Source organism: Phacochoerus africanus, chromosome 1 (assembly GCF_016906955.1).
Source record: "Phacochoerus africanus isolate WHEZ1 chromosome 1, ROS_Pafr_v1, whole genome shotgun sequence".
In the NCBI taxonomy this organism is placed as follows: Eukaryota; Metazoa; Chordata; class Mammalia; order Artiodactyla; family Suidae; genus Phacochoerus; species Phacochoerus africanus.
This window is the reverse complement of record NC_062544.1, coordinates 159,404,104-159,420,715: the sequence shown is the minus strand read 5'-3', so window position 1 is coordinate 159,420,715 and position 16,612 is coordinate 159,404,104. Positions and strand designations below refer to the sequence as shown.

The following is a 16,612-nucleotide window of genomic DNA, read 5'->3' as shown; positions in this document are numbered from 1 at the left end:
GACTAAACTAGAAACACAATGTCAGATACAAGATTCCCTATCCTTCCCCAGGGACAATTACTAAATAAACTATGCTTATTACGAAAAAAATTGATTTCCCTCTTTTTGTTTGTTTTTTTAGGGCCGCACCCTCAGCACATGGAAGTTTCCAGGCGAGAGGTCAAATCGGAGCTGCAGCTACCAGCCTACACCACAGCCATAGCAATGCAATGTCTTGCAGCCACACCACAGCTCACAGCAATGCTGGATCTTTAACCCACTGAGCAAGGCTTGGGATCAATCCCACACCCTCATGGACACTAGTCAGGTTCATCACCACTGAGCCACAATGGGAATTCCTGATTTCTCTCTTTTCATTTAGCTGGAGATATCTGTAAACGTTCATCAGAGCTTCTGATCAGTGAGAAATAACAAACGTGGTGCCGCTGAGTGGGCATGACACCAGCCTTCCCTCTTTGTTGAAAGCACATTTTGGTTTCCACAAAGCTGCTCAGAATTCACCCTGGAAAACGTACACGGCCTTATATCAACCATCCCATGATGGCAACCCAATCAAGACCAGCACACCCTGCTAAAGCCTGTCAACTTTCCCTGACCCCTGAGCTAACGCCCCATCCCCATGCAGGGCTGTCATCAAATCTCAAAGTCTCACCGTCCAAGATGGCCCATTGATTGTCAATCTCGGTGTGTTTCAGGTAGGAGTCTTCAATGGTGGGGTCATAGTCAGGCACAAAGATCTTCTGGAAAAACTGGATGGTGAGGGCACTCTTGCCTACGCCCCCGTCTCCCACCACCACCAGCTTGTATGTGGGGAGGTTGTCACTGGGGACAGCACTGGTTGCCATGTTGCTGGTAGGTCAGACCTGGGGAGGCAAGACAGGTGGAATGAGGCAGGGGGCTTCTTTCTCTCTGACTCAGGGGAGGTATCTATGCATGGGGTTTCCTCCCTTCTTATAGAGTAATAAATACTCCTAATTGTAGAGAGTTTTGAAAATGAAGAAATAAACAAAAGAAAACAGAACTGTTACCCCTGATCCCTCACCCAGAGACAATCACTGTTGAAATGATTTATTCAATCATTTGTTGAACAGCATCTATGTGCCAGTTCCAGTCTTGGGAACTTAATACTCCTAGATGTCACGTGGCCTTTAACCAGCCGAAAGCTATGCCAAAGAAATATTTCCACCACTAGATTTCACCCTGTCCTGGTACAGGCACAGCCAAATATGCGGGCGTTCGTGTAAGCAGGGAGGACACAGAGGCTCACATCAGCTCTGGACATAGGACTGCGGTGCTGAGAAGGATGGGAGGCTGTCTGAGCTCAAGCTTAGCACAGGGGCCTCTAAGCCCCTGCTGACTCTCAGAATCCTGTGATCCTGGCTCTGTTCTCTGGTCTCCTTGCCCTGCATCACCCAGGAGGTCATGCTGGAATCTCATGACATCTGGTCAACCTCTGTTTCAGTAGGGGAGGAGGAAGAGGAGGATGGAGGATAAGTTTTATTTTGATGATGTTGAGCCCAGTGAAGGCAGCAGTTGTCAACCAGAGGCACTTTTGCCCCCCAGGCATATTTGCAATGTCTGGAGATATTTCGAGTTGCCAAAACCAAGTGGGTGCTGCCTACATCTAGTCAGCGGAGGCCGGGGATGCTGCTAAACATCCTAGAAGGCCCTGGAAAACACCCTCCCTGCCCAACACATTATTATCCATCCTAAAATATCAGTAGTGCCAAGGTTGAGAAATACTAAGCTAAGGTGACTAGCTCAGCTGACGAGGTAGGGGCTGGCAATGTGGGACCAGGATTCTAAAGAACAACTGAGCCTGAACAGATAAGAACTGATTGTGAAGAGGTGACGGCAAAGAAGTGAAGAGCGACCTTTTGAAACTGCATCACAAAGTGGCAAAGAGGAGAGGCGTGCAGCAAACATGGAAGGAGCGCTCTGAAAAATAGGAGGGAAGCCAGGATCTGTCGCAATGAGGGAAACCCAGAGTTTCCAGAAGGAGGAGGTTGACAGCGCCAAAGGCTAAACATTGGTGGGGGAGGCAGGGGGAGAGTCACCTAAAGAAAAATTTAAGGGTGCTGTCAGGGCCCTAAGCTGCTAACTGCAGACTCTGCCGGGGAGAAACACAAACCACGTCTGGTGGGCACTCCTGGGTAGCTCCGCGGCTCGTAGAAGGAGGGGAGGAGGCATGGGGCAGGGGGGTGGGGGCGGCAACGAACTGGGTATCCGTGTGCATCACTGCTGCATGGGAAGGCCAACAACTGAGCCATCGTCTCCTTACCTAATAGATTAAAGGGCTGGGTCTTTATAGTTGTTCTCAGCTCTAAAAGAGTCCTCCATTCTAGATTTCACCAGAAAGGGTGTTGGACACAAATGCAGGTTATGTGGCCATGCTGATTTGTGTGGGGCTACAGACAAGAGTCATTGCATAACCCTTTGCAGTTACTGAAGCTTGATGTTGACATTTAGGATTTCCCTGCAGTGCGGGGGAAGTAGGCACTTTTATACACTGTGGGTGAGAGTGTAAATCTGTCCAAACTGGACAGAGAGCGCACTTGCATAAATATACCCAAATTTAAAACAGACCTATCCTTTCTCAAAGCCATACCACATGTGAGAACGTATTCTAAGGAGATAGTCAAGTGCACAAGATGTTAAGAACAGGGAAAAAATGGAAATAACTTAGTGAAGGGAGGAAGTTAAAGAAAAGGCTTTTCTCTACAATACAATACTATGTGGCCGTTAAAAAGATATTCACTAACCTAGAAAAAGTTTATAACATACATGAAAAGCAGGATAATGCGAGAAAAAAGAATGTATACATGTATGTGTGACTGGATCACCTTGCGGTACAATAGAAAATCGACAGAACACTGTAAACCAGCTATGACGGAAAAAATAAAAATCATTACAAAATTTTAAAAAAATTATGTACATGGAAAAAAAAAACCAAGCTGCAAAATAGCAAGTACATATGATGCCACTTCCACAAAGTCACCTATATAGGAATCTACACCTCTAGTGTGGTTCTTGGCATATAACTCTCTCCAAGGCAGATTTGGGGGCACTTTCTCAAATTTTCAATTTTCTACAACAAGCATGTATTATATTTGCATATTGGAAAAGCTGGCTGATATTAAAATGTTTCCATCAAATAAAATATTCGGGTCAGCTGAAAATGTGCGATTCCCTCCCCTTTGAGTGAGGATTTAAGCCCCTTTGGTGCAGGACAGAACCAGGAGCCAGCTGAGCCCCAGCAACTGGTGCCCCAGCAACTGGTGCCCCATCCCCCTAGGAAGGGGTGATGTGGGGATAAGCTGAGCTCTCCCATGTGACAGAGCTGGTAGTCCAAAAGGGTCAGAGGGGAGTTGAGGGAGACAGAAATGGGGAGGAGGGCAAGGGTCAGCACCCTCTCCTCTTTGCCTCTCAGGTCGGGGAGCTTGTGTCCATTCCTCATTGCCCTTCCTTAACCTGGGGAGAACATTCGAATGTGTCTACTCTTTTTTTCTTTTTCAGGCCACACCTGTAGTATAGGGAAGTTTCCAGGCTGGGAATCGAATCCAAGCCAGAGCTGCGACCTATGCCACAGTGTAGCAATGCCAGATCCTTAACCCACTGTGATAGGCTAGGGATCAAACCGGCACCTCCCTAGAGACAAGCTGAATCATTAACCCACACTCCAACAGAAGCTACTTTAGAAAAATTTTTAATTAAAAAAAAATTTTTTTTTTTGGTTGCACCTGTAACACGTGGGATTCCCAGGCCAGGGATTGGACCCTCACCACAGTAGGGACCTGAGCTGCTGCAGTGACAATGCCAGATCCTTACCTGCTGTGCCACAAGAGAACCCCTGAAAGAGGCTGTTTTTAAAGCTCCTTTCTGGAGTTCCCGTTGTGGTGCAGTGGAAGTGAATCTGACTAGGAACCATGAGGTTTCGGGTTCAATCCCTCGCCTTGCTCAGTGGATCAGGGATCCTGCGTTGCCGTGAGCTGTGGTGAAGGTCGCAGACGTGGCTCGGATTCTGCATTGCTGTGGCTGTGGCTTAGGCTGGCGGCAATAGCTCGATTAGACCCCTAGCCTGGGAACCTCCATATGCCATGGGTGCGGCCGCAGAAAAAGACAAAAAAAAAAAAAAGTATATCTCCTTTCCAAAGAGGTATAAACTACTATGTATAAAATAAATAGGCTCCAAGGATATAATGTACTGCAGAGGGAATATAGCCAATATTTTATAATAGCTTTAAATGGAGTATGAGCAATAAAAATTTTGAATCACAATGTTGTACACTTGAAACTAATATAATACTGTAAATCAACTATACCTCAATAAAAAATAAAATTAAATAAGTAAAAATTAAAGCTTCCTTCCATTCTCTGCTGGAAGCAACATGAAGAAAAAAAGACTAAGTGCGTGGGAAGGTATTGAGAAGGAAAACTGTTTCTCTGGATTTTCTTCTCAAAATAAAACAAGATAAGAAATACACTAGTAAATATGAAAAAGAACATGAACTTGACCTCTGAGGCGGTATTCAGACCACCCACAGCACAGTCACCTGAGGGCCTGATAAAAATTGCCCTCTGCTTGCCAAGCAAGGCAGCTGCCAGGAAACAGTCGGATGAGGGCCCCCCTTCCTTTCACACTGCCCTGCACTCAGGGGTTGAGCCCCAAGAGACCACGCAGAGCCAATTCATGGTTCCCTCCCAACTCAGACTCAATGGAACAGGGTTAGAATGCACCATTAACACAAACATTGTACTGGGTGCTTCAAAGGGGAAAAACGCTTTAGTGCTTCACATAGCTGATGGGTCAAGTCCTGGTCCCTTCATGGGACATTCAAGGTTGTCACCGGCTGCTGTTGATGACCTCTCCCATGGAACCTGTGCTGCACCCTCTTACCTCTTCACAGGTTGGGCTCAGGCCCAGGAACTGCCTCCTGTGGGAGGGACCCCCTATGCGCTTGCAGTTCCTGGTGCAGAGCCCACCATCACACTTGACATCCTCTACACTTACTGTGCACAACAGGCAGGGAAGCATCTTGCCCTCCCTGTATCACCAAGTCCTGGCCCAGTAAGGACAGATCCTAGCTGGAGGAACCCGGGGGCCAATAGTGGCCTTTCTGAACAACCCACCAGCCACAGCGCTGGCTTTCCCATGCAGAGAGGGCTCAGGGCAGTTCTCCCAGCCAGGGCTTGGGACTGTTTGCCTCCCTCTCCCGAATCAGACCAGTCACAGAGATAAGACCCTTCCTGGAAGCGAGTGTGTGTCCAGGAGGAAAAGAGGATTTGCAAAGGTAGGACAATGAGTCCAGAAAACCCCTCAATCCATGAGGGCTCTCAGCCCATCTTCTCCTGATGTACTTGTTTTTCCAGTCTTCAACCTCCCCCAAAATGATCGCTGACTAAATAAATGATCTCTTTGTAAACGGGGAGGGCAGTCAAAACACCAAGGGTTGTGCACCGCACTCCTACAAAATCGGCCAATCTCCCGTGGTGTGGGGAAAGATTTTTTTAATTCACCACAGACTATGATGAAAGTCACCACAGGAGAAAAAGGTGGTTGGTGATTAAGGAGCAAACTGCTTCCATTTACATCTCTTTCCTCGCCAGTCTACTCAACTAGACAGCACCTTGGAGATCTTTCTAGAATGTTGGTCCTTCACCATTTGGGGGTCATGGAGAGCCCCTTCGAGATGGGAGGGTGGAAGAGATGGACCTGGGATTCTCTTTAAAGTTTCCCCACCAGTTTTCCACACCCAATATGCTCCCATTGACCAGTCCAGGGACCTTGGTTAAGTCACGTTCACAGCCTCAGCATTTGATTTGTAAGATGTGGTTGGTCAGAGAATGATCCTTTGCAGGATTGCTCTAAGCATTAAATTAAAATATATGAGATGTGCCCAGCTTAGAGAAGGTGCTCCAATGTTTGTTCTCGCGCCTTGTTTACTTTGTTCTGTTCCCAGAAGAGACAGACCCACAGTCCCCCTCCCTGCCTGGCTCTGAGGCTAGGCGATTCCCAGCCTCTGGCCCTTCCCCCATTAGAAGCCCCACTGCCACCTCAGCTCCCTTGCAGTCGCATTAAATAGGCTTGTGTGGGAACGTCACCCATCATTTAGAACATTGTTTCCATGGGAAATAGCTCTGAGGTTCCAGGCAGCCGGCTCCACTCAGAAACCAACTTTTGGAACAGCAGCCATTGGGCGGAGGAGGTGGTGGAGCACTGGTTCCCATGGCAACCACCGCTCCCAGCGCCCCTCCCAATCCACGGGCAACCCAAACTCTGGCTCATACTGGAAACTTCTTCCTAAATAAGGCAGTATCACTGCGTCGCCAATTTTAATAACGTGTATATGAAAACTCTAGGCATCTTTCAGCTGAGACATGAGCTTTTTTTTGGTGGCCTTTTGCTCTCTTCCTCTCACCACGGTTAGCACTGTCTTGCATGGTTTGAAGTTGCTTCCTGAATGGCAGATTCACCTTCACAGCAACTGGGAAGCTGCATGAGGACAACAGCCACCTCTCCTTAATCCCTGGCCTCTCACAGGACAAAGTACGGCCCAAAATGGGAACCTTGGGGTATATTCATTGACTGACACTGCATACTGCCCCAAGGCATCCTTCTACCTGCCCAGCTGTCCCGTGAGCTGAGAAGCAGGACATGACATCTGCCCTTTTGACAGGGTAGGCTCATGCCCCCTGGGAGGTTGGGGGAATGTAGACCCATGACCCCAGAATAACTTTTCACCCAACAGTTTCAAAGTGTGCTTGGAGGGGGTCCTAAGACCTCTTGGGAAATCTCATGCAAAGCCCCCTCCATTCTCATGGGGGCAGCTTGGGGTGGGGGTGGGGAGGTCAGTAATAGCCTTGGACTCTGCAGCCAGGGAGCTTAAGTTTTCCAACCTGATATGGACTCCCTGTGTGCCCTGGAGCAAGTTTCTTAACTTTCAGGAAACTTGGTTTCCCCAACCATGGAACAGGATCCTTAAGAATGTGTAAGGCCTCAGGGGGAAAAAACCTGGAGTCCTCCCCCTCCCCACCTAAGGGCATATTTGCACTGATATGCAAAGTAGCTGAGTCCCTGGGCTCCCTCCAAGGTGCTGGACCACAGTGATCTGGACCCCTTGCCTGCCCCATCCACAGCCCTCAGGGTACCTGTACTGCATAGGGCTTCCAGAGGACCCAACACAGTAACAGGTGCAAATGCCTAGGACCTAGCAGTGGGCCCCAGCAGCCTCCCCAAAACAGCAGTGCCCAAGTGGTTATTATCCCTCACCAACTCTGCCTGCGTCTCCCCAAGTTCCAGTTTCCATGGCTTCCTCAGAGCTTGTTTCCCCAAAAAATAGTCCCGAACACTGCTCATTTTTCTTTCTTCCTTTTTTTTTTTTTTTAGGGCCGCAACTGTGGCATATGGAGGTTCCCAGGCTAGGGGTCATATCAGAGCTGTAGCTGCCAGCCTATGCCACAGCCATAGCATCCTGGGATCCAAGTCGCATCTGCAACCTACACCACAGCTCACAGCAACCCCGGATCCTTAACCCACTGTGCAAGGCCAGGGATCAAACCTGCATCCTCATGGATGCTAGTCAGATTTGTTTCTGCTGAGCCACAAGGGGAGCTCCTGGCCTCTCCATGTGCACAATCCTCCCAGCACCACTTCCAGAGCAGTGGTGTCTACAGTCCTGGCCAGAAGAAATGGTGTCCGGGAGAGGCTACGCAGCAGTAATGACCCTCACCATTTAGTGGGCACTGGCAGTGGACTGGTCAGACACCAAAGTTCAGGCTTGGAATCATCATGCCTCACTGCCTACAATTGTTTTAGTAATTCATTTTGCAGCATCACAGGACTTTCTTTGATTGTCTTTGTGATTCATAACCCAAAGGGATATTCTTCATCATCCCTGACTATAAGACCACAGATTCTTACAGGTGTGGCAGTGGTCAAACCAGAGCCTCTCCCAAAGATGCTGCCAACTTAGTTGAAGGTTCAGTTTTCACTGTTTCTGCTTCTCTATATTTCAATTATTTCAAAGATCCCCTCTCACCCCATCAGTCAAACTACAAGCTTTCTGGTAAGTGAAGCTAGACGAGGGGGCACATTCATTATTAATGGAGTTCTTGGGAGAGTAAACAGACTTTCATTCACATTGGGCTGAATCAACCCTGGGAAGCTAATCTCATCTCTGCGATGTCTGGGTGTGCCCAGCTGAGGGGGATAAGGACACACTGGGGGGAGTGACCCAACCCATGTGGAGGAAATGGCTCTGCATTCCAGGAGCTGCCCTTCCCTTCTGCACAATTCCCAGAAATGGGCAGTTTCCCCAGGACTGCTGATTTGCAGACAGTGCATAAATGGTGAGCAGCCCCGCCAGGGGTCTCGCCACTTGGCCTCCACTCTCCCCTCCCCAAGACTTTGCAACAGCCCTTTGCAAATCCTAGCCCAGCACTGTCACTGCATCCTTCAACCTCTCCAAGAAGCCACCTGCGCAGTCAGTTCACTCGATTAGTGAGACTTATCCATCAACCCAACCATGAGTGTTATTTTATGCTGTACAGGACCTTAAACATTATCAGGTGTAGATGGTGAGTATGCGGCATGGGTGCCTCCCCTCTCCCCATTCCCAGAGCCATGGCAGACACCAGAGTCCATCACAGTCCTCTTTCCAGCTCAGTCTTAGAATGCTTTTGTTTGTTTGTTTTTTTGGCTGCACTCACAGCATGTGGAAGTTCCTGGGCCAGGGATATAAACCCCCACCACAGCCATACCCAGAGCCACAGCAGTGACAACACCAGATCCTTAACCTGCCGAGCCATGAGGGAATTCCTTAGAACACTTTTCCATGCAGAACCCCTGGCTGTCAGAACCAGGTGACTGGTCCAGAAAGGAAATGTGTTTACCATCCCAAATCTAACCTACTACTCTTGGTTCCCTCCTAAACATCCCACCTACTGGCCATCCTGTCCCCTGGGAGGGGCTTAGTTCCACTACGGAGAGCCTGCCTGGCTATCTCTGGAGAACTCTCTTACCCAAGTCTTCTGTTACTGCATCTGCCCCTGTTTTTCTACCCGGGGTTCCTCTGCCAGGATTACACCTGAGCAGCTGGCAGTGGGGCAGAAATGATCAGACAGGAGTCCAGAGATCCAGGAAAAGGCCAGTGCTTGAAGTTAAGTCAGCTGAGGGACACGATGCCCTTGGCCTTATGAACCCCAAGTACCATGTGCTTCCTTATAGCACAACTGTTAACACTTAGGTCTTGCTCATTTGTGTGTGAGTGCCTCCTGACAGAGGCTGGAGCCTAGCCCTCTACGAGTGCCACAGTAGAAACGACCTGCTGTGATCTTTACACTGTGAGCATGTTAAAAATAACAAAAGCACTTCATTAATGTAGGCACTCTGTCTGATGCTGTTGGGAGACTTTACCATCTGAACTCATTTCATTCTGGTAGCAACCCTATGAGGTCTAACTTTGTCCTCATTTTACAGTTGAAGAAACTGAGACACAAAGAAGAAAAGTAACTTTTCTAAGGTCATCCAGCTAGAAAGCAGCAGTGCCAGGATCTGAAACCACGCAGTGTGCTTCCAGGGCCTGTGGCCAGCCCACCACGCTAGGCATCCTCTCGGGGAGGGCACAGTGGTAGGAGGGGCAGAATTAGGCCATACTAGAGGCGGCAGATCCAGTAGCCCTGAAAGGGTCAGCAGTGAGCCAGGGAGGTGGTATCAGCATCAGGGAGGCCTCCCAAGGCCAGACTGCTGCCCCGGCGGGAGGAGCAGCTGAGCAGGTCAGGGACCAAGAGACACTCAGGACAAATATTAGTCACTGGGCACAGATATGCCCGCCCCCATCCCGGCTGGGACAGAGTCTGCCAAGCAGGACACAGGTCTGGTATTGCCAGGAGCCACTGCCCTGAGGAGGAAGCTGAGTGATCAGGCAGCTGCCCAGCATGATGGGAGCACCAGGGGGCTCTGAGACCTCATTTTCCTGCACCCCTGTTTGGGACCCTCTCCCCTGTGTGACTCCGTGACCAGCTTGGCACCAGCCCCTCACCTGGAATGCCTCACCAAAGAGCCTGAGCCGTGAGCTAACACTGCTGCAACTTTAGGCAAGTTACTTCCATTCTGTGTACCTCGTTTTTCTCTTCTGTAAAAGTGGGGGTGGTGGGAGCCTTTGCTGAGGGTGGTCATAATAGGCTCCCTTTATTTGCTGAGGGCCCAGTGTTTGGCCCATAGAGAATGTTCAATAAACCTCAGGTAGTTAACCATTATCAGCATCCTGTGAAGTCCATCCCAAGTCCCACCTCCTGTAGGGAGCCCTCCTGCTTTTCCAGAGTCCTTCCTGAGCTCAGGCCCTGCAAACTGGCTGGTTCCATGGATGACAACTTAACAGAACTCAGCCCCTGGCCACTCCCTCCTTGGGCGTGCTCACACCCATCCGTGTGCTTTGGAGGCAGCATCCCCATGGCAATGCTGTAGACGGCAGGCCCCAGTGTTGCTAACCCAGGGATGGTGGAGATGAAAACTCCCCAAAGACATTTCCCCAAACAGTCAGGAGATGCTTGTTCATCAAATAGACAGTGGCAGATACCAAACTGCTGAGAACTCAGCATTTCTCCCTCTGCTCTTTAAACCCAGAAGTGTGCTCTATCATAAAACCTAGCCCTTCTCTGGGTTCCTACTGGTTTGGTGGATATATCCTTGGAAAGAAAAACCTAAATGGACATGTGACATAAAAAAGGACCTGGTTTTACCCGAGCCCAGAGGAGAAGGATCCAGAAGGAGTAAAGTGGACAGGTCACCAGTGCTGGCCACCCTTCTGCCAGTGCACACAGAGGCTCAGATCCAGGAGACTGGCACATCCAGTCAGTGCTCCTAGGGCACCTCCAGTGTGCAGATCCTGGGAACTGGGGAGATTGAGATGAATCAGCCCTAGCCCCTGGCAGGGGCGCAGGGGGAGGGGCAGACAGAGGGTCACAGTAGCGCACAGGCTAAATGGAAACATTGCAGAAGGCTTCCTGGCAGAGGTGGTGCCAAAGTAGGGTCTTGGAGGCCAAGGAGGTATCAGCTAAGATGAGTGATAGGGACAAGTGTATCCTAGGTACGGACCAGAAGTTGCAAAGTTGCAAAGCATGGAGGTGTGAAAAACTGAAGAGATGCCAAGTGTTGTGACCAGAGCACAGAAGGTGCGCTGTGTGTGGTGGGGTGGGAAGGGGAGTTGGGAGGCGCTACTGTTGGCGCCCTTACAACTAGGGATGCTGGTCTTTGTATCCTGAGCGCTAAGCATCATGCCTGGCACACAGTGGCTGCTCACCAGCATTAAGTGATGAAAGAACAAGTGCCAGGGCTGCCAGGCGAGGCAGGAGATAGCACGAGGCCCCGCATGACCCAGAGGCCCTCAGACCTTCCTCTCCCTTGTGCTCACCAGGCAGGGTCATTGGAAGGCTGCCCAGTCCGGCGTGCCCACTATCTTTCTGATGACGGCAGTGAAGCGCACCAGCCAGAAAAGCCCAGTGGAGACCAGATAACTTGCATGGGACAAACTAAGTGCTCCAGAAGCTCTGAAGAGACGGGAAATGACGGGAAAGGACTGCAGGGTCCTGGGGGAGGCGGGGGGGGCGTTGTGTGCAGGAAGGTCACACAGGTGGAGCTGGCACGGCCACGGCCACAAAGGTCTGAAGGCAGAGCCATGGGGAGCGGCATTTGATCTCCCCACTTTACCAGCAGAGAGCAGAGTCAGAGACATTGAGGCATATGCCCTCGGACACAGCCCAGAAAAGGGCAAGTGAGGCTGGAATCGGGCCCTAAACTGACAACCAAAAGGTAAAACTCTGCCCCACTCACCACCCAGTTAGTTCAGGGGAGTTGGTGGGGCTGAAAGGCTCTCAGAACCGAAGGGTTGAGGGGGGCTTCTGTGTCTCAGGGTCCACACAACCCTTCAGAACCGTGTGCTCCACTGACATCCCTGGGCCACGAGGGCGCTGCCGCCTGGCCACTTCGTCCTCCCTATGCCCCAGGGAGGGTGGGGGTGAACTCAGCCCAAGGATGAGGGGCAATGCTGCCTGCCGCCTGGCTCGGTGGCAATGCCACTCAAGTGGCAACTTCCTTGAGTGGCAGCGACAGGCAGAGAGGAGGAAGGGGCTCGATGGTCATTCTCAGTCCTGGGTACCTAGTCCTATCTTCCTAGGGCTGAGCAGTCTCACTGGCGGCTGAAGAGGAAAGCGGCTCAGCCTTAGGCAGGGATCTGCATGCCCATCGGAAAGTCATGCAGCCTGTTACCCTACTGAGGAGGGTCAGTTCCTGGACACTCTGGGGTTACCCACTGTCTCCCACTGATTCCCAGTTTGATGACCTTGGGGACAGGGGTCGCACCCAATTCATCAGGGCCCCGTGGAGTCTGCCAATGAATGTTGTCTGCCTGCATGGCCTTTTCACCTCTCCCGGCTTGTGGAAACATTCCCTCTCTGAGGAATAGCCACTGAGCCACCTTGCCTGTGCCTAAGGAGTGCCGGCCAGGTGGCAGGTGGCAGCCAGAGGGCTTTGCAGCCACTCTTCCATGTGACTCATCATGGCCACCTCACCAAGAAGGCACTGTTTAGCCCCTGGGGTCACCGAGGTTCGTGGTTGTCCAAGCCATGCATCTCCATCTGCAAGTGACCATGAACGCCCTGTTCAGCCACACGGCCATGCTGCCTCTTCTCCCTTCAAGTCCAGGGGCTAGGAGTTGTTTTACAGTTATATTTCCTTGCTAGGGCAGGGCCAGGGGCTGTGTGCTGGGCCTCATCTTCTTCTCTCTCTTTTTTTTTAAATGATTTTTATTTTTTCCATTATAGCTGGTTTACAGTGTTCTGTCAATTTTCTACAGTACAGCAAAGAGACCCAGTCATACATACATATATACATTCTTTTTCTCACATTATCATGCTCCATCACAAGTGACTAGATATAGTTCCCAGTGCTATACAGCAGGATCTCATTGCTTATCCATTCCAATGGCAATAGTTTGCATCTATTAACCCCAGATTGTTTATCGCAGGTCCCCCTAGGGCCCTGGCAGAGCTTTCTGCCCAGAGATCCTCCCCGTGTCTGCTATCTGCATTTCCACAATGCCAGCTGGGATTCTGCTTGGGTGGAGGGTAGAGCGAGGTGGTGTGGGTACTGTGCCCGTGGACCACACAGAGGCATGGGCCCAAGGCCCTCACAAGAGAGATGTCATGTGAGGAGTCCCACTGGATACACATGGGCACCAGCCCAGCAGGAGGAGTGAGTGACAATGAGGGGGCCCTTCCCTACCACCCACACTCCCAAAACACAGCCCCCTGTAGCTCCCAGGGCACAGCTCCCTGACCATCCCTGCCTTTGGGTGGCAGATGCCACACCCCGTCCCCAGAGACCCTTGATGGCCGCAGGGTGAATGTTCTCAGACTGTCTTTCTCCCAAGTCAGGTGTGAGGAGCCAACCAGAGCACAACCGCACAGGCCGACCCTCAGGGTGGTCCTAGCCCAGAGCTGCTGCCTCATAGAACCCATGGCTTAACACCAGCCCAGGAGGTAAGTGGCTCAGAAGAAGGCCTGGGTGGTGACAGACAGCAAAGGGAAGCCCTGGATGGCAGGGACGGGCCTGCCTCTGTGCCAGAAGCTCCCTGCCTATGAGATGGATGCTTCTTGCCAGGGCTGAATGGCTAACCTCTGCCTCCCCCATGTCCTGGCTGACCCATCATGTCAAATGCTTTACCCTGTGGTAGAAGAAAGAGAGACTCAGGAGATAAATGGACATCCCAAACTCATGTGCTGGCAGAGGCCACATTGATAAATGAGAGAAGGGGACAGGGACAGGCAATAGGGAACAGTGGGGCCTGTGGTAAACAGGAGGCCCCTGTTACCCTCCGCCAACTGACTACTGCAACAGGACCATATCTGAAGCAGAGTAGCCAGAGAGTCAAAATTTTAAAAGAATAACCAGAAATGTGAATTTTTAGGTGAAACTGATTTTTTTTTCTTTTTCAGCCACACCCACAGCATATAGAAGTTCCTGGGCCAGGGACCAAATCTGAACTAGAAATATAACCTATGCCATAGCTGCAGCAACGCCAGATCCTCAACCCACTGCACTGGGCCAGGATCAAATTGGCGCTTTTATAGAGATAAGCCTGATCATTAACCCACTGCACCACAGTGGGAACTCCTAAAATTGATTTTTTTTAAATTTTTTCTACTAATTAAAGTTTTACATATTATATGAGCCAAAAAAAATCACCCCCCTGGGTGGTCCCAGCCTATAAGGGCACCTGCTGGCACCGTGGCCACTTTGTGTATGCCAGCATCAAGTGGTGTGTTTGCTCCAAGGCAGACAACCCTTTTCACTGCCTTGGGCTGGCCTGGCTTTGGTCACCATGAGGTATGAGGTTAAAGAAAGTGGCAGTGACACTGAGGAGCGGCCACAGGAGTTACTCAGCCTGGAGACTCTCCAGTCTAGTCTTTAGTGGGAGGGGCAGGGCACACAACCCATCCCAGGAGCCAGCAGAGCCTGGGGAGGAGCAGGATGGTCAAAAATGAATGCTGCTCTGATGCATTTCCATCCTTTATGTTCAAAATGAAAAATGTGGGAGTTCCCTTTGTGGCTCACCAGAAACAAATCTGACTAGAGTTCATGAGGATGCAGGTTCAATCCCTGGCCTCATTTTGTGGGTTGGGGATCCAGCGTTGCCATGAGCTGTGGTGTAGGTCGCAGACACAGTTCAAATCCCAAGTTGCTGTCTGTGGGTGTAGGCTGGCAGCTCTAGCTCCAATTCGACCCCTAGCCTGGGAACTTCCATATGCTGCAGGTGCAGCCCCAAAAATCAGGGAAAAAAGAAAAAGAAAAATGTGGACAATTTTATGCTTGATCAAAAATGAGAAAGAAACAGGATCTTGGCCCTTCCCTGAGGTGAGGGGAGGTGAGCCAATCCCCATTCTAAATGACTAAGCAGACTGCAGAGAGAAGGGCTGGAGCAAAATACAAGGGAAACTTCCTGAACACGAGGCAGGCATGGCAATGAGAGCCCAGGAGGTGTGGGGTTTTTTCTCAGCAAAGGAAAAGGCCAGGCAAGCAGCACCAGGGGGGAGGGTCCAGCCGCCTGGCTCTGGAGTTTTGAACAGGGCTGGAGGTGCAGGCAGAGGGGGAGAGGGGAGGGAATGGCTTTCCAGGGACCCTGCCAAACTCCAGATTTTAAGCCCACTCAGCTGAAGAGCACGAGGCCACTTTTCACATCTCTCTCCCCAAGCCCTAAATAGCCGCTGGATCTTTCCTGCCCTCCTCACCAGCCTGGCCAGGCTGGACAGCATGCCCTGGATGGGAAGGGGGAAGGGCAGCATGGGCAGTCCCCCTACATTCCCAAGGGGCAGGAGCCCTCCAGAAGCCACCAATGGCTGAGGGCCAGCCACTCACCTCTCTTTTTTTCTACAGACAGCACTTTTATAAAAAGTCATGCATTTGCCCCTCTGCTAGGTGTATGTGCAAATTGCTCAACTCACATGTGTGCCTCAGTTTCCTAACCTGTTAACAATAGTATCTGCCTCATGGGGTTGTTCTGAGGACAGAATGAGCCAATTCATGTAAGTGATTAGAAAGTCCCTGGCGCATAAAGTGTTCATCACCATCACTATCATCATCATCCATACATTGCAAGACCTCTTACCAATGCTCCCTCCACCAAATTGCACAGAAGGGTGCCTGGGGTCGCACAGGGCTGCTTTCCAGGCTGCCCCAAAGCCCTCAGGCAGGGGAGGAGGATCCCTCTGAATCACCTCCTTCAGCCCACGAGGCGTTTCGTGCAGCCCGCACTGCAGGGAGACCTCACCACCCAGCCGGACTGCAGGGTTACGGTTCCTGTAGCTGGGCCATCACAGGGCTTGACAGGGAAGCACAAGGTTTGACACTGATGATCGGAGGAATGATCACAATCTGTGCTGGCTTGTTCCAGGGGCTCAGAGAAAGGGGGGTGCTGGGGAAAGACATCCCACCCTACACCCCATCTGATGTGGATGAGCCCATGGCGTAAAGCTGGAGGCAGAGCAGGTGTTAGGAGCATGGAAATGAGTCCAACAGGCCTGGGTCTGCACCCTGGTTGTGCCACTTACTAGCTGTGTGACCTTGGGCAAATGATGGAACCTCTCTGTGCAAAACATCTGTTGGCAGATGGGTGGCAGCAACAAGCTGGAGGTGGAATTGGGTGGAATCCTGTGGCCAGGGCTGATAATGAGAATGCCTGTTTAGCATGTCCTGACCACAAGCTAGGCACTCACCTATACCTCCCTGACCAGCACTTCAGACTAGGTGAGGTCACTGCTCTACTCTCCCAGGACACCCAGTTTTCTGTCTTGATGGCACTTTGCAGGCTGCACTCAGTTGCTTAATTGTTTATGCTATAATGCATGGTCCCCACTAGACTGTCAGCTCCAGGGGGGCAGGGCCCGGGTTCTGGTTTATTCTCTGCTGTATCAGAGCCCAGCACATGCCTGGCACCAGGCTCCAATCCTCACAGCTATGCTGCAAACTGTTCTAACATGAAGGGGAAAAAAGGCTAACACTTGGTTTTGCTGCAGTCATTGGGAAAGAAAGCCTGACTGATGACTTTGACCTGGCTGG

General features: G+C 50.9%; 1 protein-coding gene across 4 annotated transcripts in view; it reads right to left on the bottom strand.

Moving 5' to 3' along the window:
• Positions 1–16,612, bottom strand: part of MRAS (muscle RAS oncogene homolog) — a 71,687-nt gene that overhangs the window by 44,955 nt on the left and 10,120 nt on the right. For all 4 annotated transcript variants that reach the window (XM_047783216.1, XM_047783207.1, XM_047783226.1 and 1 more), the window contains exon 2: positions 653–863. In XM_047783216.1, the coding sequence (XP_047639172.1) occupies positions 653–845 (193 nt within the window). In that variant the 5' untranslated portion in view covers positions 846–863. The remainder of the gene's footprint in view (positions 1–652; positions 864–16,612) is intronic.